Here is a 25624-nt window from a genome sequence, read left to right on the forward strand (position 1 = left end):
GTTGAAAGAGCCAGTGTAAGTGCAGAATTTTTTTGATGTAACTTTTTATGTAACTACGTAACTTCTAACTTTAGAAATGATAATGTAACAACCCAAACACATTAAAATAAACGTTGCAGCTGAACTGTGGTATAATCCGTGCTGTTATTGACAACGAATCAACACCTTGTGACCAATCAGATTTGAAAATTCAATAGTGCCGTTGGATGCCAAATTAAACAGTACTGTTCCCACATTGTTACCACCAAAGGAAGAATAATGGATTACCCATAATACGATCCAAATTTAATGTGCTGTGAAATGACAGCATCCCAGTAACCTGCTAGCTTGTGAAACCGTCGTCCAGTGCATGTTAGAAATATGTCAGAGGAGCGGAAAACTGTCTGTTTGCTCACACTGTCTGCCTAAGTGTGCTCTCTACAATAGCTCACCACAGCCCTGTCATTCAACACAAGGGGAAGAATGCAGTGAAACTGCTCAACGATCTCCAACTTGTGCATTCCAACGTTACTGCAAACACCACAGCACTATATAGAGGACAAATGTTGGTTGAGGAATTGGAAGAATGAAAGCGACAGGAAGGAGGAGAGATCGTCCCCCAACACACAGCGCTAAGTGGAAAAGAACATCCTCATGAATTAGCTCATTTACCTCTGTGAAGTTGTCTTAGAGAGTTTTCTGGTTGAAAATTAGACACAGTAATGCTTTGCCGCTGGAATGGCATAATCAAATTTACCCAGAAAATGGTGTGGTTTGTTTCTCAGGATGCCTATTCTGAGACTGTGCTTATTCTGGTCTTGCTGTCCACCCCTGCTATTTCACTCAAAATAAAAGATGAATTCCGAGGCTTCTGACCACACATGTCAGCAGTAAATGGACAAATGTCGACAGGACCACTTTTAACTGTATACTAATAACAGCAATCAGAGGTAATGAATGTACACAATGAACAAATAGCTGGAGAGATTGTATAGCTATATAACGAAAAGAAAGAAGAAAGGTCCATTAAAGATTCAGTGAGAATAAATAAATACTCCTTTGAGTATCATGTATATGGAGAAACCTGTTCTCATACAGATGTAATGGATTTGGTGGGGGGGTTTTTTCTTTCTGCTTCATGCTGTGCATAGCAGCACATTTTATTTATTAATTGTTATTATTTATTTTTTTGATGAGTCCAACTCCTAACAGTAAACGGTATGAGAGAGCAAGGTAGAGAAAGGGAGGGAGAGAGAAGGAGCAGGAGAAAGAGGGTGGGGATGGGGCGAGTGTGAAAGGCGCCGGAGGAGGAGATTTAAACGAGTAACTTGCTGAAAAGTGCTGAGGGCCAATTAGTAGCCCAAGTGTGTGAGCATGTAGAGGAACCAGCATGCGGAGGAAGCTTTAAAGCGCACGTTTAAAAAGCACTGACAGAAAGGCTACGCATCGTAATTAGTTCTTGAACGGGTCTTCAATATCTTGGAGATGTTTCTGTTTCGGAAGCAGTAACAGATCTAATACGGGTGTGCTGAGAAACGTCTGGAGTTGATATTTATCTAGTCACTCGGGAACGGACGGTCGCGCGTATCTTGTTCGGTGTTAAACACTCCAGTCGTTTCTTCTTCTTTTCGTGGGATTTATTTCTGACTTTTGGTCGTAGTTGTTCCTGAGTGGATTTCGCTCACCGAAGTGAGTGGACTCAGGTCTTGGCACTGAAGTATCCCAGTATGAGCGTCTTGGCGTCACTGGTGCAAGTCGTAGCGGCTGCGGTCCTGACGCTGACCCCTGGTCAGGTAAGACCACGCGCGCGCGCGCGCGCACACACACACACACACACACACACACTTTATTACACACAGGAAACCTGTTCGTTGCAAGTGCACTGCTTGTGGTGAGTGTGCGCCCGTTTCCGGCCCGTTTTATACGGACTTATTCGGTAAGTGCAGAAGTTGTGGTGCACGCAGATCATTAAAGAAGCGAATACGTGCAGCTTTCACACAGACGTAAGCTTCCTGAGTGACGGTCATTAAACTCGCTAAGCTCCACAGTGAAACATCATACTCAGCAAAGCCGGCGTGGTCTGTTGCGATTTTTTCATTTAACACCCCCATTGTCCCTGTAGATTATAACCTGATCTCTTTTTGAATTGGTGCCACATCGAAAGTGTCGAGTCATGAAGTGAAACGTGACCAACTGCATCACCCAGTTTGAACCCGGGTTTGTGAGTTTGTGTCCGTCAAACGTAACAAGCCTCCCAAAGCAAGCGCGCGGTGATTGCGTCATCCTGGAAGTTCACGCTGGCGTTCATGTGGCCTTATTCCTGTTGCGCTTTTACGGGTGAAAAAAAAACCCCGTATCATTGCACGTTGTACAAATACATTGTACATTTAGTAAGTGCAAACATTCACCCCCTTTCCACAAATATGGCTTACTATGTCTAGTTGTGACATTTTATTGTCCAAATAAAAGCCTTTTATCAGCCGACAAAGCTGAACCTGGGCTTTAATGGGGAGTCTGAGGTTAACAGTTTGGGTTATCCTTTCATGAAGCTCTCTCTTTTTTTTCCACCTGCAACTCTATCAGATCAGACAACCTGTGAACTCCTTTAAAGATAAAGACTAGGTCTAATATCAGCCTAAACATCTTTTTACTACCGTTCTGTACATTCGGGCGATTACAGAAAAGATATCAAAAATGTGCTCACCTTTTAACCCTAGTTATGTGTAGCACAAACCGTGTACATTCTCACGACCTGCTGGTGTGTGCACACTCCTGTTAGTGTCACTGTAGTTACTCAACAAGTCATTGTACCTACTGAATAATATGCTTCAAGTTGATTTAGTAAATAACAAGCTGGGTCTGTATGGATTTTAGCTCACTGTTTGTGAAAGGACATCATGCACATCTTCTGTGTTCTGTCGTAAATCTGGTAGGACAGAACAAGGTCCACCTGTGTCCTTAGCTCAGAGTAAACTGCTAAGTTGCTTTGCTTGTATCTTTCTCATTTGTAAGTCGCTTTGGATAAAAGCGTCTGCTAAGTGAATAAATGTAAATGTAAATGTAAGTTTCACCAACCAATCTCAGACATCTGACCAAAATACAGCTGTGTGTCTTCTATCTGTGAACGTGTGTGCGTCTATGGTGCTTTTACTGTCCTTAGTTTTTTGAAATACAGGAAGTTTCCAAACATCTGTTGTTACTGGCTTTTTCAAACAGAATTCCAGTGAAGCATCCTTGTAGCGGGAGTGAACATTTAACACATGGCAGAAGTTTTTCAGGTTCATTCACTGCCTCCCATTGATGAATCCTTCCCTGAATACCCTAACTGAAGAGTTCTCACAAAAGACTGGAACCTTCTCAATTGCTCTCTCTCTCTCTCTCTCTCTCTCTCTCTCTCTCTCTCTCTCTCTCTCTCTCTCTCTCTCTCCCCTTCCCCCTTCCCTCAAACTCTAAGTTATTCTTCTCTTTCTTTTGCTTCATGTCCCTCGACATGCGTCACGTCTCTCTTATAGCCCTTTCATTTGTTCCGTTTTCTCTGCTCTCACACTCCCTTTCTCTGTCACCGAGATGTGGCGAAACCCCAGTTTGCTGTAATTCAAAGGGATTTGTATGAAGCGGGCCAGTAATGAGCGATATCACTTGATTAAGTAGGGACTCAATGTTATGTTTATGGAGCCGTATAATCGGCTCACAAATGTTTGGTGATAACATGAGTAAAATCCACTAGTGAGGTTTTAGAAAAGCACTCACTCATACTTAAGAGAACAGCTGCCTGTCAAGCATCAACCAGCCAGCTGTTGGAGAGTTTGTTCCATCTTTTAGGTATATACTGGGTAAGCAAAATATACTTAAATATAGTACATTGTTATATTTAATTTGCATCTGTTACATATAGTGCTAAGTCAAAATGGTCAAAACCAATAATTGAGTTCTATCACTTGTTTTTGCTAATCTGAAATGATCAGTATCAGATTATTGAAACTCTATGAGGCCAGACCAGGTCTCTATAAATGGTTACCTTTTATTAAATGGGCCTTTACCAGGATATTTATTGTGTTAAAATGATTTAGCAGTTCTACATGTCTGCATCCTAAGTAGGTGGTGCTGTTGAGCAGCTTAAGAGAGACCATCCAATTGGGAAAAAATGAGATTTAAAGATTTATACACTAAATACACTATTGGAATGTATTTTCAAATCGTCTCAGGGACACACAAACGTCCCACAAAAGAGAACACGTGGGTAACAGGCAGATACCATCAAGCCATCTCCTTGTTATGGAGAGTCCACATGACACACACTCTTAATAAAAGTGTTTCTCAAGGGTTCTTTATAAGGCCTTTCTAAATGAATTTTTCTTGGAACCTTTTCTAAAGGGAAAGTCCTCTGTTGTAGGGTTCTACTTTAAAACTAAGAAACCTTCAGGGTGGTAGATTTTGCTTAGCATTTTTTCATCTTTTTATGAAAATATCTTTGAATATAGTCCCTTATGCAGTTTTGTCCTAGACTTGAAAGTTCACAAGGTCATCTTTATTTTTTTCTTTATCTCAACATTCCACAGCAAATGTTTGAAAATCAGTCATATTCCCTCTCAAACAGTTTATCCTGAGATTTCTCCTTGACACTATCTGTCTCTTCTTTGCTGCGTGTCTTGTCTACTTGGCCACTCCAACAGAAAAACTAAACAGAATGGAAAGTAAATATTGGCCACGCAATTGGGGAAACCCAATAATAAATGTCTTATCCTGCCCTCCTCTCTTGGATGGAGGTCTCTGATTTCAGATTCACTTAAGAAAACTTTGCCACTGTCCCAAATTCTGTCCTCATTTTAACCTAACAGTAATGTCTCAGGAGTTGGCTGTTTTTACTGTAATGCAGGTGGCCTGATATGAAGTATGAGGGGCAAAGAAAGGCCACAATCATTAACATGGGAGCATATTGAGTGTTTTCACAGTGTTGTCTGACACATTTACCTTGTTCATTCATACATTCCCAGTAACTACTTTATTCTGGTGGTTTAAATGACTAATTTGTTTTTATTTTAGGAAGGTGTTGCATATTTTGGTCAGGGTTGAAGCGGATCCAGAGTCTATTCCCGGAACACTGAGCATGAGGCAGAAATGAAGTGGGAATGGGGCGTCAGTCCATCTTATAAATGAGTCCACACTCATTAGAGACTGCTGTCCACTTACCGGCATGTTGGAACTGGGAACCTTTGAGCTCTGCACCACTCTGCTGTCCTGGGATATGTAATATGGAGAAGAAGAACAAAAGGATTACAATATACTTGAGTATTAGTATCAGGGCTGATACTCGCATGAAAGTCTATTGACTGATATCAGATCATATCTGACATATTCTTTAATCTGATTAACTGATGTGAACTTGAACAAAGTCTTAAACCTTGCTACCTTTTCTGTAACAGCTCTGTTACTAAACGGGCGTCATTGTCAGGTCGGCATCAGGTAAAAAACTTCAAATAAACTGGGCACAGTGTATACACAACTTTACTAATGCACCTTCAAAGCACCTTTTGCTGGTAATGCAGAGGTTTTTTGGGGTAAGAGTCCACCAACTTAGAATATCTTGATTTGGCAATTTTTATTCCACTTTCCTTCCAGGACTCCGACTGGACCATACTAAAACATTGATCTTCTTCTGAGGCCATTCCTTTGCTGATTTTTCACTTTGGGTTGTTGGAAGGAGACCCTTTTCTTCATCTTCAACTGCATATAATTTGAGCCAAAACGCTGCCAGCACTATGCTATACCATTTTTTTGGGTTGCCAGCTTGTCTAAGTTGTCTTGTTTTTGTGCCAAACACATCTTTTAGAATTAAGAATGCACAAAAAGACACCAGCCCATATGGTAGGAGTGGCATGTGAAGAATATGAGAGATTGTTGTCACATACAGGGAGTGACCAGATATCCCTGCAGCTCCTTTAATGTTGCCGTAGGTCTCTAGGCAGCCTCCCTGATAAGTTTTCTTTTTGTACATTCGTCAGTTTTGGACAGATGTCCTGTTCTAGGTGATGCCAGGTAATGGTGCCCATTTTCTCCACACGATGATGGGATGGCCTTCACTGTGTTCCTTGGTACATCTAATGTTTTGGAAGTTCTTTTGTACACTTCCTGATCAGTATCTTTTGGCAATGAGATCCTGTATATGCTTTGTAAGCTCTTTGTGGACCATTGCTTCAGTAGTCGGATGAAACCAAGAAGATGTTAATCAGCAGCTTGGGTTAATCGGAATATACTTCAGTGATGCGGATGTTTGATAATGACTTTTGAACATGAGTTTGAATGTGATTGCTTCATTTTGAGTCCATGCCTCATTATAAAAGGGGGTGTACACTTATGCAACCAGGTTATTGTATGGGATTTTTTTTTCTTTTTCTTTTTTTCCCCTAAAACATTTCTATTTGTTTTTCACTTGAATTATATTGTCTGCTGTATCACTGACCTGATTAATCTGGTGTTAATGTTTTTTGCATCACAAAAACCTGCAATTTTAACAGGGGTGTGTAGACTTTTTATATACTTTTTATATGCCTGTGTTCATTGTCTCTGAACTTGTTTGCTCCTAAACACATGAAGGTCTTTGTCTTCCTAAACAATGTGGCATTCAATTTACTAATGTACATATATTAAACTTAATCTATATGATTAAGTTTAGAGGCTTTATGGAAAAAACTAGAAAGGTTGACTACTTGTATGCTAGTCTATTTTGCTTTTTAAGCTAGTTTTTGTTCTTGGTGTTTATTCTGCCTATTTGTCATATTGCACACACGATTCATGGTTTTGTATTTCAGCTATTTGAAATTTATTTGAACTATAGACATTTGTGTTGGAATTTTCTAATACAGGCTCTACGTGCAGGTTAGTTTGTGCACATGAGTGCATGTTTTTGTTCTCAATGGAGGCACCTGTCAGGAAACTGCTGTGAAATACCACAGTCACCTGACTATGTAATTGTTTTAGCATGCAGGTGTACATCCTTTCATATGGTATTTATGTATTTTCCTTTGTGCTATTTTCAAACTGGTTGTGCTTCCATGTGAATTCCCATCTCTGTCACTTCCTACTGTGCCCCAGATGCCACATATTCTCTCTTAAGTGTCATATGATGTGCCATTCTTCTTTTCCTTCCTCGTTTGTACCCTGTGTTCATCTCTGTTTCCCTTTTCTTTCCTTTATATATATTCTTAGCTTTCACCTTTCCTGTGCAGGATAGACGGGACAGAATGCTGAGAGAGAGGTTGTATTGAACTGCTGCTCTCTTAATGTGTTTCCTGTCCAGGTCCTTCTGTCCTTCCTTCTGCCTCATTTAAACAGCTGGAACAATAATGATGACATTGACCCATGCGGGTGTTCTCAGCTCCCTCTGTACTATCTTGGCTCAGCAGTGAGGAAGAGTATGCATCAGCCTTGTAAAAGCACAGTGTTATTAAAAGTAATAGGAGTTGGACAGAGAGCATGGTCTGTGGTAGCTTCTGTGCTTCAGCATGCAATTTGAAGACATGATTCACTACAGGTGTTTCCTCTCTATCAACACTTGAGCAAAATAATACTCGAGTCTGGCCACCTGTTCCTGTGTGTATCAGCTTCCTCTTCTTTAGTTCTGGAAAGAAGGTGCTATTTATGCAAGAGCCACTGACTAGGCAACTGACAGTGTAAACACCTGTGATTTCAGTTTACAGCACTGAGAGCTAATCCTGCATTTACATATACATAGCAACACTGGAATATGCATATGTAACACTTTGTACTGTATTACTGGAGATTTATGGTTAACATTTGGGACGTACTGAACTGTAAACATGCACTACTTTGGTGTTAATATGATCTGTATGACCAATACAGTTCAAATGCATTGCCAAGGCACTAACTGGATTTTTGCCACAATCAAAGACAATGCATGCATTAATAATTTCAATAAAATCAATAATCAGTAAAAACATTATAAAACATGGATTGTGGGAATCAAGCTAGTTTTCAGGTTGTGTTCAGGAAACAGGGATATCTCTCCTCGGGACAGCTGTGTTTCATTTCTCTTGTCAATAAACACTATAAGCAATTTCATAACACCTTCAATGAAAATATGTGCTTTGGACTCTTTTCAGCCTTTGGTTGCTGCAGCATCCATCTCCACAATTTGTTCACACGCACTTAGTGAGTAGTCACTCATAAATACTGTTGTGGTGGTGACAGGAGGGCTGCTTCTTCCTGTACAGGCCTGCTAATTGCCCAGGGCATAGAGTGCAATCACAATCTGGAAACATGGACCTCTCCTTCCTTTGGTGGCACTCAAGGGACTGTCATCTGCTCAGTGGCCTTTAATCTCTCATCTGGAGGCAATTTATTCCCTTTTACACACCCACAGCAGCATTTACTGTAATAGAGAGCACAATTACCCTGGACTGGGCCATATATGTAGGGCCAATGAGTTGTCTTTGCATATGTTGTTGTATGGTGCCCGGTTTCATCACCGCTCTTGATCTGGCGAGTCAAACCCAGTGTCATTTAACACAGGTGAAATTCCTAGTGCTGGTTTGTATGTGATCAGATTGACTGTGAGTGATAGAGAGAAGAGGACCGACTACTTTATGGCACTCGTCCATCAGTGAAAAGCAGCCTCAAGTTTCTCCTAAATCTGGATCACCTTTTCTTTAATTTGACCTTAACATGTTGAGCAGCTGGAGAGCATCAGCTTTAAGACATAAGGCGTTGTAGTACTTATTGTATCACATTAACTTATTGCAAATACAGCCATTCAGTTCACTCCTTCAGCAGACTTTAATGTGACAGATCTACACCAGCTGAATGCTTTAAAAGGCTGTTTGAGTAACACTTGTGGAAGTGGTCCATTGAAGACCGACAAGATACTGAGGTTGAATGTTCTATTGCAAAATGACCATAATGTATTCACATAAAGAAGGATGATTATCAATGATTAATAGATTCACAGAACAGCATCTGCCTGTCAGGGCCCTATCCCTTTCTAAAATTTCACCAACTGGAGCTGAGAAGAGGCAGAGGATGTGTCATAGAGCAGTTATAAATAGATAGATCGATCAATCACTTTATTCATCCCAGAGAGAAATTCCCCTATGACTGCAGCACAGAGTTAGAAGTATGCTAAAAGTAATTTAGCATTATAAATTAAACAAAATAAGAAAGAAAAAAAATATATATATATATATATATATATATATATATATATATATATATATATATATATATCCATCCATCCATCCATCCATCCATCTTCTACTGCTTACACGGGGAACCTGGAGCCTATCCCAGGAAACATTGTCCACCAGTCTCTGACATTGGCTTGAATTTTTGACCACCCTTCTATATAATATTGTTTCAGTTGCAAGATGTTTGAGGGTTTTCTTGCATGTACTGTGCCTGTTTCAAGACCCCCAACAACATTTCAATGGGATTCAAATCCAGGCTTTGACTAGGCCATCCCATAACCCTGCAGTTCTTCTTTTTGAGCCATTGCTTGGTGGATTTGCTAGTGTGTTTAGGATCATTATCCTGTTGAAAGGTCCACATTCGTTCAACTTCAACTTTTGGACAGATGGCCTCACGTTATCTTCAAGCACACTTTGATATGGTGCAGAATTCATAGTTGAATCAATAAATGCAAGCTGTCCAGTCCCTGAGATAGCGAAGCAACCCCAAACCATAACATTCTACCACCGTGGTTCACAGTCGGTATGAGGTGCTTCTCCTGAAAAGCTGTCTTTGGTCACCGCTGAACATGTCTGCTGTTTCTGTGGCCAAACAACTCTATCGTTGATTTGTCTGTCCAGAGCACATTATTCCAAAAGGCCTGGTCTTTGCCTATATGCTCATTGGCTGTATAGCAACTGTAGTCTTGGTTAGCATGTTCGCCTCACACCGCAGGGTCCGGGTTCGATTCCCGCGGCTCTGTGTGTGCGGAGTTTGCATGTTCTCCCCGCGTTGTGGGGGTTTCCTCCGGGTACTCCGGTTTCCTCCCCCAGTCCAAAGACATGCATGGTAGGCTGATTGGCGTGTCTAAAGTGTCCATAGTGTATGAATGGGTGTGTGAATGTGTGTGTGACTGTGTGCCCTGCAATGGACTGGCACCCTGTCCAGGGTGTACCCTGCCTTGTGCCCAATGCTCCCTGGGATAGGCTCCAGGTTCCCCGTGACCCTGAAAAGGAGTAAGCAGTTGAAGATGGATGGTCAGTCCTGGACAAATTGGCAGTCATTTGAAATGACTGCTGTTGATTTTCCTCACAGTGGAATGATGTATTTCAAATAATTTGGAGATCTTTTTAAATCCCTTGCCAGACTCATAGGCATCCACAGCTTCTTTCTAAAGGCCTAACAGAACTCTTTAGTTCTTCGCATGATGACACCAAACACCTCAATAGCAAAGGAACACCAGACACTAGATATGAGAGGGTATAAATAAGACAGGTTCCACCTGCACTCTCTAAGCAGATTCTAATCACTGGCACCCAAACTTGAACACCTGACTAAATTTTATGGATTTGAAGGAGTGATAAATGTATGGGTGTACTTACTTTTTCCATCTGTTTTTTGTTGTTGTTGTTGTTAATTTAAATTGTGAAAATTACTACAAAATGTCAGTTTCATGTGTCATTTGATAGCATATATCAACTTTATTAATAGGCACTCTTTTATTTATTTATTTATATATATATATATATATATATATATATATATATATATATATATATATATATATATATATATATAAAAAACATATAGTTTAATTTATAATGTTAAATACAGTGTAAGAGTGCAGTGTGGTAGGTCAGTGGGTGTAAACATAGGTACAAGCAGCAGACTTGAGTAGAATTAAAGTGGCAGTGCAATGCAGACATTCTCATCAGTATATGTAGTATGTCTGGCCCTTTTTGAAACTAACTTTAGAGCCATGTTCTATTATACATCCATGAAGTACTAGCGCTCCTGTTTCTCTGAAAAATGTGTGCATTATCAACAAAATGTCCTATACTATAATTATTCTGTAGCACTTTCCCATCCATTGTACTACCAACTTCTCTGTAACGCTTTCTCATTTCAAACTTGTAAGATCCCCAGTTGCTGTCACAATCCACATTTTTGCGAGGAGCCAAAAGTCTGCAGAAATATTTAGTTATCATTTTGTTTGCTTTTGTTTTTCTCTCAAAACTTCCTGCCCCATATCCCACAGACTATGCAATTAGAAAACTGATGTGAATCTCACATAAATGAGGGTGTCACACTGATGCATGCAAATGTACATTAGTCTCATGGAAATACCACAGATATTATACAAGATACAAGAGAATTTTCATAGAAGTGCTTCAGTGATTTGTATAAACCTATTTTAGAGATCTTGTCTTTGTAATTATTACTGATGAGCAAAATTAGGACAGTGGCCAAATCCAGGCAAATCGACCATGAGACCGTCTTCCTGAACTGTTGAAGGAGTTCAGAAATGAAATCTTTTCAGGAATTTATTTAAAGAAACACAATAACATTCTATGTGCCTCATGTCCTTTTTTATTGTCTTGTAAACCTGCCATAAACACAATGGGTTTAACAATCAGAGTGAATTTTCATTTCTAGTATATCCTGTATCTATGGTTCTTTAAGTTTCACCACATACAGTAACCCCTCCAAAAGATCTGAGTCAACATTAAGAGTCTCGCCTTTGATGCTCTTTCAGTCTCTAATGATCTATATGATCCTTAGAAAACCATAAGGAGTTGGCCAAAATGTATAAGAGTCCTCTATAAATATAAATATCTAAATGCTAACCCATCTAGCGCACATGCTGACGCACACTTGGATGAGCAGTTGCTACGTGAGGTCCTCCACATATCCACAATAATCTGCCAGATTTTACAAAGGCAACTCACTCTTTGGCACAGGGATCCTGATGGTGCTGAGTGTGTGCCTTATTCTGATTGAGGTGCATTATGCCAGGTTCCCCCAAAGCCTCCTCCTCCCCCACTATGACTACCTCAAGTATTCTTTCCATGAAAGGCATCCAAGACTGCTGCCAAAAAGAACCATTGTGGTGAGGTGAAGTCTTAACACATAGTCTGCCTGAAATACTAATACTACATACTAACACCCCCCCTCCCCCCTCCCCCCACACACACACCCTTCCCCTGAACCTTTTTTTAGGTTGGTTTAGATTGTATACTTTTTTGAACTTACATGCTTATGAAACTTTTGTTTGGTGATAGAGACAATAAATATTGTTTTGTAGCAAGACAGAGGGATGTGATTGTAAATGTGTGTCATTATGCCTCTTTTTTATTTTTCAAAAGAAGCTTCCATAACCATTAGACAGTGCTATAGTGTAATTTCTCATTCTACAGAAGTTTGCTCCATGTCAGACCTTTTGTGACCTACACGAGTAAGGTGGAGGTAGGCAATGTAGGTCACTGACCCATTAATTTGTTGAGCACTGAGCCTCCTTATCCTGAACCATGGCAGAGGAATTTCACAGCCCAATGAATCATGATATGATATCACTGTGCGGATTTGCTTCTCTAGTTAGCTGAAGTGGTGGTCAGGATCTCAATGCAGACAAAACACATTTTATCATAGTGTTCGTTTTATTTCATTTCAACTGAGGTACACATTATTAAATCTTTATGGTGTTATTTTGTAAGGAAACAGTAAGGTGGAATGTTAATGATAACGAGAATTTATCACGTAGAAGGACTCTTGGACCTTCTAAAGAGTTAATGTGGTTGTTAAGTTCTTAGGTTCCAGAGAAAATGTAATGTTGTTTAACAAAGGCTTAATGGGGAGTGTCCACAGAACAGAGATAGACGAACAGGAAAATAAATAGATGAATCACACACCGCAGAATTTTAAACTTAAACAGACATAAATGGAAATATGATAAATCTCTTGGCCACATCAGGGTGACTTTGGATTGAAATGTGCTGCTCTGCCTTGTACCACCAATGTGTGCTAAGAGATTTTATCTTTTATGCTTGCTGTTACATATAGTTAGATCTATATCTTAAAACAAATGGTTTGTGGATTATCTAGCTTTAGTTGCGATTGAGATCTGTAGGGTTGTTCATCCATGTTACTACAAAAAAATAGCATAATTGCACGTCTTATGTGTAGTTATGCTAAATGTTTTCTTAATTTGTAAGCAAAGAATGTGTCATTTCACATGTTTGCATACATTATTGTGTCAATGATAAACAGATTTAATCATGTTTAATTTGTAATAAATATCATTAATCTGATGATCTCTGATCTGTTACATGTTTTAATCTTTTGCAGTGTTCCCACTCAGGCACTACCAACAGCACCTCTAAAGGTAAGAATATGAACATAACCAGCCTTTCATCTATGTGCATTAGGCAGTATAAAATTGTTACAGTCCACTTTGCTGCTATTATACACAGCCTACATAGGCCAAAGAGAGGCTCTATGTTCGTAATAATGGCAGAAGCACAATAATAAAGCAGAAGATTGTGGCATTATAATTTTTTTTTATATTTTCATGAACACTGATGCAGATGGTAACCTAGGAAGAGTAGGACAGTTGTAAATTGCATTAAGTTAGAATGAGTTGATTGTCAAGAGGTTTGATCAGGCATTAGGGGGGGGTGGTATGCTGGCTTAGTGGTTAGCACGTTTGGCGCACACCTCCGAGGTTGGGGGGGTTGGAATCCCGCCTCTGCCCTGTGCGTGCGGAGCTTGCAGGTTCGCCTCGTGCTTCCAGGGTTTACGCTGGGTACTCTAGTTTCCTCCCCAAGTCCAGAGACATGAGTTGTAGGCTAATTGACATTTGGCAAATTGTCCGTAATGTGTGAATGTGTGTGCGATTGTGCCCTGAGATGGGTTGATACCCACTTTGTGCCCCAAGTTCCCTGGGATAGACTCCAGTCTCCCCTGCATAGGAAAAGCGGTATGGAAAATGGATGGATGGATAGTTAGGCATGGTGCTATGATGTCCACTCAGTACCTCTGGTTCCCTGTTAAAACTGAATATGCCCAGTGCAGTGACATTATCTAACAATATGACTAAATTTCACTGATAGATTTCTTGTTAATATTTTGACAAGAACATTGACATAAATTGCAAAATCACTCAAAGATTTTATATCGATACTGTATGTTAATGGAAGTATCACAACCATGGAGAAAAGGATACAAGTGCGAGCTTATTTATTTAAAAAACCCACAGTACAAAATCTAGAACTGTATGTAAAAGCAGGCAAGTATTCAAAAATGCCAATATCAGGCCAATACACCCCAAGGTATAGACAGAATAACAGAAAAATATTGCTGAATCTGGATCACCCTTTCTTTAATTTGTCCTTAAAAAACTCTGTAAAATGTTGTTCCTGAGCTGCTGAGAGTCTGCCTGGCAGTCCTGTCATTGTAATTCACAGTCACTTTTTTCAGGGTTGTCATGAGAATTGGTGAGAAATTTGTACACATAGCCTTTCTTGCTGAATATTCAAAGTGCTCATTTGTTTATTTGAGAAGTGTATGAACGATACTCAGATTTATCCTTGTTGTGGAAGTTGTACAGTGGGAGAAATAAGTATTGGATGTATCAACATTTTTGTCAGTAAATATATTTCCAATAAGGCTATTCACATGAAATTTTCACCAGACATCAGTATTAAATCAAAAAATAACAATGTTAAAGTCCATTAATAAAGTTATGTGTAATAAAGTGGAATGACACAGGAAAATATATTGAACACGCTAAGAAAAAGCAGTTCTCCAAGGCAAGGAACCAGCTGAAATCCGTAAGTAATTATACCTCCTATCTGTGCAAATTAATATCAGCTGGGTTAGTAAATTGATGGTCTATAAAAAGGCTTTTCGTTACCAAGGTGTGACACAAGAAATATCTCATGATGGGTAAAAGCAAAGAGCTCTCCCAAGTCCTTCACAACCTTATTGTTGCAAAACATATTGATGGAATTAAATACAGACGTATTTCAAAACTTCTGAGTCCTTCAGTGAACACCATTGGGGCCATTATCCGCAAGTGGAAGCAACATCACTACGTCATCAACCGGCCACGCACAGTAGCCACGCACGCAATGTTGAACCACGCACTCCTCGCAAGATTTCTGACCAGCGAGAATAGTCAGAAGAGTAGCCCAAGAGCCAAGGACCACTCAGAAAGAGCTCCAGAAACACTTGGAGGCAGCAGGTGCCATCATCACAGAGAATACAATAGGCAATGCACTCCGCTGCTCACGCCCACCCTGCAAGACTCCATTACTAAAAAAAAGGCATATCGAAGCTCGTTTAAAGTTTGCTATATCTTATTTGGACAAGCCTATGAAATACTGGGAGAGTGTAGTCTGGTCAGACGAGAGCAAAATTGAACTTTTTGGCTGTCATACTACACACCATGTTTGGAGAAGAAATGGCACTGCACATCACCCTAAAAACATTATATCAACAGTGAAGTTTGGAGGTGGAAGCATCACGGTGTGAGGCTGTTTTCATCGCATGGTACTGGCAGACTTCATGTAATTGAAGGAATGATGAACGGAGCCCTTTACAGGGAGATTCTTGAGAAGAATCTGCTGCCATCGAAAAGTATGATGAAGATGAGACGTGGGTGGACCTTCCAGCAGGACAACGATCCAAAGCATACAGCAAAGGAAACTCTCAAATGGTTTCAGAGAAAACAAATCAAGGCTTTAGAATGGCCCAGTTAATCACCTGACTTGAATCCAGTTGAACAAGATTTAAAGACAATATGTTTAGATTAGAAGAATGTCCCAAAATCACACCTGAATACTGCGGCCCATTAATTTCTTCATACAGGAAGCGTCTTCAAGACGTCATTACAAACAAATGCTTCTCCACTAACTATTAAATAAATTTCAGTCAGCATGTTGAATGCTTTTTTCCTGTGTCATTCTTTATATTTCCGGATTTCTTGAGTTAACACTGATGTCTGGTGAAAATTTCATCTGAATAGTCTCATTGGAAATATTAACTGAAAAAAATGTTGACGCATCCAGTACTTATTTCTCCCACTGTATGGTTACTTGGTTGTGTGGTTGTTTAGCTAGAGAAGTCATGATAGTGAGCTAGTGATTAACAGAGTTTGTGTCTTTCTCTGTATTTTTGTTTTGCAAACCCAGTTATATCAGGCAAGTGTGTGTCCTCTGGGTTGTCTGCTTGTCTCAAAGTGTGTATTTATTACTCTGCATTTAGTGTGACACATAGTGTGCTAATGCTATCTGACACGCACATGATATGTTTGACAGGTTGCAGAATAAAATACACAAATTAGATTTTAAAAATATTCAGAGAACCCAGAGGCAATAAAAATACATACGATAGATGCAACCAGAGGTGATGGGACACCTGATCATCACACCCATATGTGCTTTTTGAACATCGCATCCCAGATTTAGTGAAATATAAAAACCTCCACTCTTCTGGGAAGGCTTTCACTAGATTTTAGAATGTGGCTGTTGAGATTTTTCCATGCAGCCACAAGAGCATAAGTAAGGTATCTGATGGTGGGTGAGGAGGCCTTGGCATTCCAATTCACCCCAAAGGTGTTTAGTGGGGTTGAGATCAAGGCTCTGTGCAGGCTACTTAAGATCTTCCACTCAAACCTTGGCAAACTGTGTCTTCATGCCCTCACTTTACAGGGGCATTGTCATGCTGTCACGTTTGGGCCCCTTAGTTCCAGTGAAGAAGAAATCTAAATGCTACAGCATACAAAGACATTCAATACAGTTGTGTGGTTCAAACGTTGTGGCAACAGTTTGGGCAAGGCCAACATATTTGTGTTATGGTGACGCTTCCACAAATGTTTGGCTATATAGTGTACTTCAAGTATCTATGCTGTATTTGAGATAACTAGCTAGAGTTTCTGGGCAAGCTCACATATATACGCAGCATCGGAAATGAGATCACAGCAGAGCAAGCAAGAGGTCTTGCACTTTCACTTGATATTTAGTAACTATGACAGTCACAATGATGTGCACATAAAGTTTTATTTTTCCATTCTTGAAATGATACTTATATTCTTTAAGTCATTAATGATAACAGACAGAACTGAGTTGTTCTTTTTTTTCTGGATAAAATAATTCATTCAGTTATTTCTTGTTAGTAGATGATGAGGGGTGACATGAACAGTGCTCAAAGTGGACTGGTACTCACCAGTACACGGTACCAGTACTTCTATGTTTTACTCTTTGGTTTACCGTGACATTTTCTTACATACCAGCACTTCTCACAAACTGGTGTTACTCTTTTCTGCCTTTTCCATATCAGGTTCTGGGCAATTCATAATTAACTTACATAAACTACATTACCCAGGGGGCACTATGTTATGCTCACCTGTTCCTGTTCTCTCGACAAGTCTCAAGATTAAAAAAAAGATAAATAACGTTAATGCTAGTCTGAGTAGCGTAACATAAATGCTAAGTAACGTTAATGCAAATAATGGTGGCCTGGCTCCAAAAGGACACAAAGAGAACACGTGAGTCAGAGAATGACTCCGTTTACATGCACATCATATTCTGTTTAAGGTCTGTATTCAGGTTGCAGTCATATTCTGAATTCCATGTTTATATGCGTGCAAGCATCGAAATATTCCTGTATACATCGTTGTTGTAAGTATGCCTGAATACAGCTAAGCATCTGTTAACGCCCAGAATTCCTTGTGCACTGAGCATGTGCATCTATCTCCTTTCAGTGGATTTTCTGAATAAGGTGTTTACATGCAACAAATTTCCGATTAACACACACACACATGCATAATATAATAATAATAATAAAACTAATAGTATATAGTATCATACACATATTGCATTATTATATTATTACAGTAAAATACAGAAATTACATTTTTAAATTATTATATATTATTATTCTATATTAAAACATCAGCGATATCTCCTAGAATATTTTATTAACTGTAGAAATTCAGAATGTAATACTTAATGATTAGCCGACACCGGCCGATACACGCCAACATGTGAATAAGGTGAGTACTGGCTCTATTTTTCTCCAACTTCAAACACTGGACATGAATAGTGCCCATACGTAAAACCGTACAAAATATGTAAGAACTGAGGTAGAACTTGATTGAAGTCTGGAAAATAGTCTGAAAAAAAGTCTTGCCAATGTGTGTGCATTAAGAGAGGCTCTCAAAAGCAGTAACACAACACAGTAGGTTTGAAAATACCACTCTGCCGGCATATTTCAAACGTCAGTTCAGAAAATAGGAAAAATTGTGTTAATCTAACCACATTACTAATAGGCTGGGGTCATACCAACAAATTCTGCCAGAAGTTATTTTCAGCACATTTACTGTTATCTGACATTTAGGACAATTTATTTAAAGTGTTAGAAATGTTTACAAAGCTGGGACCTGTGCATGTCGAAAATCATTGCTCAAGTCAAAATATCTTGGTCAGGAACTGATGCAACTGTTGGCGGAATTTTGTTTCTGCAAATGTCTTTGACCCATATCCACTAATTTCCATGCAAGTGTATGCTGCTTTCTAGTAGTAAACTGTGGACTATCCCTGGGGTAGTCATTCCACTCTTCCCACTATTTCTTATTGGCCCTATTATTTTCCTTCATGGTGATCTCGTGATGCGTGATGTTTTCTCATCGAATGATTGATTTCCACTCTTTAACCCCAAAGTTCCTCCGTATGCGAGTTTTTCATTCTTAGTGGACTGCTGGACAACCTAAAGCTACTGAAGCTCCCTGTGCTGTCTGTTTTCATTACTGGATGGCGTGCGTAGGGAGTGGCAGATCGATTAGCAGCTTTGAAATTTCATCTCTTATCTCTCCCACTCGTGCAACTCTCATGTTACTCTTATGATAGGAGGAGATGCTGATCCAGAAATGAAGTAAGGCCACAGGAGCAGTGAAATATCTCTATATTCAGACCTATGAATACTAACTTAAAGTAAATGAATCATCCTTACAATGAATTTTCTTACTAGTGACTGGGTACATTTTAGCTGCACAGATTTAAAGAAATCTTCTTGTAGGCTGTAACAGAAATATATGGAAAATGGTTAATGAGTAGAAACATAAGATTATTTTGAAGTAAGACTACTAAGAACACAGTTCTATTTCTCCCTTGTAACTGCTAGAAAACCTCCCAAAGAGTCTGTGAATATGTACCGAGATCTTCCAATAGTCATGTAATAATGTATGACACAATATTAGCTATAAATTTGCAGCATTTTCCCCTTTGTTCTTCTCGCATTTTGGATTACATGACAATAATATGGAGCTATCTGGTTAGTCAGAACTACAGGTCACCCGCCCTCCAAAATTAGGATTACCTTCCTTTCATTCCTTTCCAGATTTTTTTTCTTGTACCCTGTCATCTATTGCGTAAAGCCTTTTTTAAACAATCTGTTTTTTTAACATATTTTGCTGTTACAAAAACAAGAAAGGAACGAAAAGTAAACTACACTAACAATAACCCTGAGTTGTTCTATTGATTTTTTTTCCATTTTCAGTTTTACGGAGCATTACATGTCTCGGAAAAAAAAAAAAAACCTTAAACCCCCCCCTTTTGGTACAGACAACATGAGCTACTTGCTTAAAAACACAATATAATTACACAAAGGCCAAAGCTATGTGGAACATGCTAAAACTCAGGGAGGAGTAATCCTCCTCATCCGGAATTCCTGCCTGCTTATAGGCCAGTGTTCATGACCGTAACTAGCTTAACGTGCAGCTACTTAAGGCCCCATGAAAGAAAGAAAGTTAGTTGAGAATGTTGGGAAAGATGCTGCCGTTTGTGTGAAAGGTCGCCAAACTGAGGCACAGTGGACACACATCTGAGACCAAGCTAACGAAGCACATGTTTATTGGGCAATTGTGCATAGTGTAGTGACTAAAGCTTACAATGATCTGCTAATCCTGTCATGTGCCTCTGGTTGCCTGCAGGTTTCAGAGCCTCTACAACCACCTGTGTTAGAGAAGAGAAGCTAGCTGTCATGCTAAAGTGTCAAAACCATTGTTAATGTTGTTAAAATGACATCCTTCACTTCTGTAACTACTTACCTTTATCAGTTTCACTGAACAACTCATAGCAGTTATGGAATAATTTGCTTTATTTGAGGTTAAGGGGATAACACAGCTTATTTAACTCACTGGCTAATTACCAAGGATTTCATGGACTAAATATGGTGTATTAGAAGAGGAAAAACACAAATCTTTGTGAGGCTTTGGCCTATAATGCCTGCCTTTTCCCCTCTTTGTTTGCCCTTGTCGCAGTAATCCTGTTTCAGGAGGTGTGGGGACGGAGCTTCTGCCGCACCATCGAGACACTGGTGGATGTAGTGCAGGAGTATCCTGGGGAGGTAGAGCACATGTACAGCCCTTCCTGCGTTCCATTGGTCCGTTGTGCTGGTTGCTGTGGAGACGAGAACCTTGAGTGCCACCCCACGCTAACCTCTAACGTCACTATGCAAGTATGTACTAGAACAATAACAGTGATGTGGACTACCTCTGCCAGTGGTCACTAACAGTGACAACAACTAAGTAAACACACTGTATGTGACCAGCTGGACTGAACTGTATTTAATTCAGCACATTTGCTTCTGCATGTAAACTTGTTTATAGTAATATAAGTGATTTAATACAATCCAGTGTATCCAGGTAACTTTTAGTATAGGGTGCCCCTACACTTATTTTATTAGCAAAAATCTAACTTTGTTTACAAAACATCCTCAACATGATTGCCATTTCTTTGTAAACACACACCCTCTCCCACTCACGATGCAATCATGTTAACACATCTGGTGTTATGCATGTAATTGCAATTCGAATGCCTTCCTTTAAATGATCTTTGTGCTGCCTCTTTTCCTGGTACACCATGGCCTTCTTTTGTCAAAGACACTTTTAAAGTCAAAATCTGAAAAATACGTAATCTAAACTAAGTATGAAAAATTTTGGACGACATTTTGCTAAAAAGTGTTCATTCCCCCTATGTATGGAGACTTTTTGGACACCCTGTCGATGAATGAAAGCATTCTTACTTTAGGAAATAATGTCTATGAAATGAAAAGCTGCTGACACGCTGATTGCGCAGTAATTGCCGGCAGAAGTCTGCCATGTCTTCATTTTAAAAACATGCAGCACAGATCAAAGTAAATCATGCTGTGGACAGCTGCACATGACCAGTTTTACTGTGTTCAAAATAAGAGTGTTATAATAATTAGGTTTTTTTTTTCTTTTAATGTGTAGTCACAGACAGGGTTGTGAAGTTACTTAGGCTTTTACGTTTTCTTGAGAACCAGTACTCTAGACTATTTTTTTTAACCTGTTCTGACCCACTTAGTTTATCTCATTGGTTTATCTCATGTCCTGGACCCATATTTTATATTTTTAATACAATACATACAACACACACTGTATCAGAGCTCAGTGGATATCTGTATTGTGCTGAAATCAGATAACAGAGGATCAGCTAGTACTGTCATTCTCTTAGTAACCATGTGTCTCTGTGTGCATCTGTTGCCAGATTAATTATACAATACATCACATTTGTGATGGTGACAATGTATGTCTTGTATTTTCATTATTGATCATCAATGCATATATAAGCACTCATGGCACTACATTTGTCAATGGATTGGATCCTTTTAATCGAATGCAAAACCTATCCAGAATTTCAGTTCCAGTGTCAACACTTGATTTTGGATTGGTACATTTTTACACTAACAAAAAATATTAGCTGAGGAGATCTCAATGCAATCTATTATTTCCTATTATTAAGATTACGATAAACCAAAATATAAGATTATTAAACTTATTTCCAGAAATTTTTACTCATTTCAAGCTTTAATTTTTTTTGTCATGTCGATGCCAGAATCTGCATCTAACTACACTTCCAAGAACTACAAATACGGCCGCTGAGAACTACAACACCCAGACCTTCTCACGTACATACTTTCCTGATCACCGATTACACCCACCTGGGGTGCTTCTCATTTCTTATTTGTGCATCCTGATTTACTTTTCTTGCTTCTTTTCCTTGCATCTTACCTCCACCTCCTTAGGATGTGAGGATAGGATGCAAGGATGAGATGCGAGGAGAGAGGAATCGAAGCAAGTCAAACGGAATATCCCCGTTCTCTCAAGAGTCAAAGCGACGTCAATTATTGATGACTGTGCTCAGCTGGATGACCTCACCACTCTTCAGGGATCTGCCATTATGTTGTTGGAACTTGGTTAATAATGATATTCTTAATAAAGCAAAATGCACTAGTAGTATAGTATGTGAAACATCTGGGTTATTCAACAATAAATTAATGAACAATACATAAATTTTCTGGCACATGTAAAGCAGATGAGGAATTTATGCGCGTGTCAGGTTTTGGTAAGAAACACTTCCGCATAGGATACACCTGTGTATCCTCGCTCCTAGCTCCTCTAAAAGCTTACTCGCCTCCTCGAGGTGCACTGTTAAGACGTTGGACTACTGTTTGTGAATCCCAGCGCTGCCACTGTTGATCCCTTGAGCAAGGCCCTTCACCCTCAACTGCTCAGTTGTATAAATGAGATAAATGTAAGTCGCTCTGGATATTGGCATATTTATGGCATTTGGATGTCAGCCAAATGCCATAAAATGTAAATGGTTGACATCAATCAATTTCTGGGTCACAGGTTGGAGCACGGAGGAGCGAGAAAGCGAGGAGGCATCAATTTGACTATTGAGAAGCACCCCTGGACTCAATCACCTTCACCACACTTACAGTTTAAAAGGACTCTCAGTATTCATATTCATTGTGAAGTACAGTATATGCTCTGTGTCATTATGCAATTCGATACCAATCCTTGATATCATGTTTGTTTACATGTTTTGGATCATGTGCTTATTATTTACGTTTTTCTTTTTTACCTTTTTTGACCACGTTTTTGGATCACGTGTTTGTCTTTTGTTTTGGTTGCAACAATTAAAAAAAACACTGAGTACCTGTCCTCAACAGATTCCTGACATTTTGTTATTATATGGGCAGATAATTTAGCTTGTTTATAGAAATAAATGCTTAAAATTAGCAAAAAAATCTGTCAATAGAACAAAACTATGTCAGGCTTGAAGTTATATCTAGAAATATGTATAATAATCATGCATTTTATTTGGTTTATTGTAATCTTATAACAGGAAATACTAGATCAATTTGACTGTATTCAAATATTTTCACTTGCTAAGTTGTCAGGGGTTGTTTTTTTTTTTTTTTTTTTTTTGCCATGGGCTCCAGTTGAGCCACACTGTTGTTGGCTAGTCAAAGGTTTTGCAATATAAGAAAGTTAACATTAAATTTAACTTAACTCATTTAAAAATAAACTCTCATATTTTTGTGCAGTTATTAAAGCTGAAGCCAGCAGAGCAGGGACAGGAGTATGTGGAGATGACGTTTGTGGAGCATAAAAGCTGTGAATGTAGGTAAGGACAAAAAAAAAAAAAACACTTAGTCTGGTTTGTTCTGTTTTATTCATTAATGTGTTCTCTAATCCTAACCGTGTTGTCCAATCATAATGCTAGTCGTGACATAGTTATTAAATTGGCGGTACCACAAGACCGTCAGCTGAAATAACCATAAGAACCTAACACTTGTAACTAATTGTTTCTCTCTTCTTATGTGGTGTGATGGACAGACTAAGAAAGCATACACCAAAACATGACAGGTAACTTTCTTTGCAACACTTTATCATAAGTAGTAATAACTGCAGTTTCATGTTTTACTTCAAAATTTATCAGAGTTGATCTTTTATTCACGGTAGGTCAAAGCCAAGAGGAAGGGGGAGAAAAAGAAAGGAGAAACAGCGAGTAAAAGACTGTGATAGGTACAGATCTATTTTCTTACAAATCACATATAATAGTTAATAACAGATATAATATAAAAGGTTTTTTTCAGAGTGTACTGTTCCCTGATGGTGGTCTGCATACTGAAATGTAAATGTCTCACAGGTGCCAGCCTCCTCGAAGGTAAACGCAGTCCTTTCCTTCTCTCTGCCCATCCTGTACTGCCTGCCCCTTCAGTGTACTGCCAGCCTCTTACAGCATCCTGCGTCACCTCAAGCACCAGATCCAAGATGCACCATTGTCATGATGATGGGGAGATCACCGGGGACATTTCATACACAAGAAGTGCCTTTTGTGAGGTGATACCCTCAGACGTTCATCTCACAAAACTCCTGAGGAGCATAACAGTGGTGGGCCAGACCTAGTGTCTGAGCTAGAACATGAGCCCACAGGACACTGGCTATATAAAGTAAAAATTATTATTATAATTATTGTTGTTATTATTATTATTATTATTATTATTATTATTATTATTATTATTATTATTATTATGCACACTATCTGACATCACATCATTTTATTTATTGCTTGCAAACCAGAAGAGAGTGCATGTTTGGTTGTTTTTGACTGAATACTCTGCTGAAATTTGGCATGAGTACAAATTGGGTTTGTTTTTTTTTAAAGATAAAACTTTAATCGCCAAAGACAGTTGGTTTTGCCAGAAAACCAACAATCATCATTTCTCATGTTTCCTTCAGCCGAGATAAGCAATAAGCTTCTTTACTCTTGTATTAAAGAGTTCTCAGAGTAAATGTGATTACATATGCAATAACTGAAAGCTGATAGTTATGCAAGAATTTAAAGCTGGGACAAAGACCAAGAAACTCCTCCCTCCTTGCTAATATATTCCCTTTTTACACACAGTAGTGTGTGTGAAGAGTTTTCAGTCCCTGTCTCCTCCTTGTTCCCTATGAGCCCTCCACGCTTGTATTGTTAGTGGACTGTCTGTTGGTTTAGCATTCTAGCTGTAGAGCATCTCTGAGTTTTGTCTTTTCTTACAAACATTCAGGCCACAAAACAAATTCTCAAGCTTGAACACGTCTACATGGACAATTGTGCACATGGACTGCGTTCGAGCTCAAAGTGACTTCTTATATGGTTCGTACATTGACGTAGTGACCTCTACTGGTATCAAGAAAGCAATTCAATATATTGTCATTTTTTACACATAAACAAACCGTGTTTGTTTATGGTTTAAATAATGAGAGATCATGGACGTGTCGTTGAATTTAAGAGTGTATTTGATTTTGCAATAGGAGAGACGAGTGTAAATGAACATAAATTGAAGTTTGAAATAAAAGTATATTATTTTTCTCTATTAAAATGGTTCAAAAAAGGAATGGGTTCAGGTCAGCAACATGATGAGACTCAACCCCCCCAAAAATAATAATAATAGTATTAACAATAATAGTAATAATAAATCAAAAAACAACACCTGCTGCTAATACTACCTGGCCTTTAGAAACAAAAGTGACAATATCAGTTAACAGTGACTAATAGTCATTTATGAATTTAGTATTGTGTAAATTCTTTCATTTCCCAGATTTTATTAGCACATCACCAGATATAGGATTGTATTGTACTTACACTGGCAGCATTTTCGTTGTGTTGCTGAGTGTGAACAGAAGAGCAATTGTTTTCATTTTTATTGCCATCATGGGTCAAGAGTTTTAAAGTTATGTTCATTTTCATGTATATTGTACATATTTATATATGATATTGATAATGTATTGCTATCGTGCCATTGCAAATAAAGAGATACGTTATCTAAA

The 25624-nt window shown here is 38.9% G+C and overlaps 1 protein-coding gene across 1 annotated transcript; it reads left to right on the top strand.

The window, feature by feature from the left end:
* The first annotated feature begins 1314 nt into the window (after positions 1–1314).
* Positions 1315–25624, top strand: pgfb (placental growth factor b). Its single transcript, XM_017477225.3, has 7 exons — positions 1315–1772; positions 13285–13321; positions 20258–20454; positions 23353–23432; positions 23645–23674; positions 23771–23833; positions 23958–25624. The coding sequence occupies exons 1-7, from the start codon at positions 1707–1709 to the stop codon at positions 23977–23979; spliced, it is 495 nt and encodes a 164-aa protein (XP_017332714.1). The 5' UTR covers positions 1315–1706; the 3' UTR covers positions 23980–25624.

Source organism: Ictalurus punctatus, chromosome 9, assembly GCF_001660625.3.
Source record: "Ictalurus punctatus breed USDA103 chromosome 9, Coco_2.0, whole genome shotgun sequence".
Taxonomy (NCBI): Eukaryota; Metazoa; Chordata; class Actinopteri; order Siluriformes; family Ictaluridae; genus Ictalurus; species Ictalurus punctatus.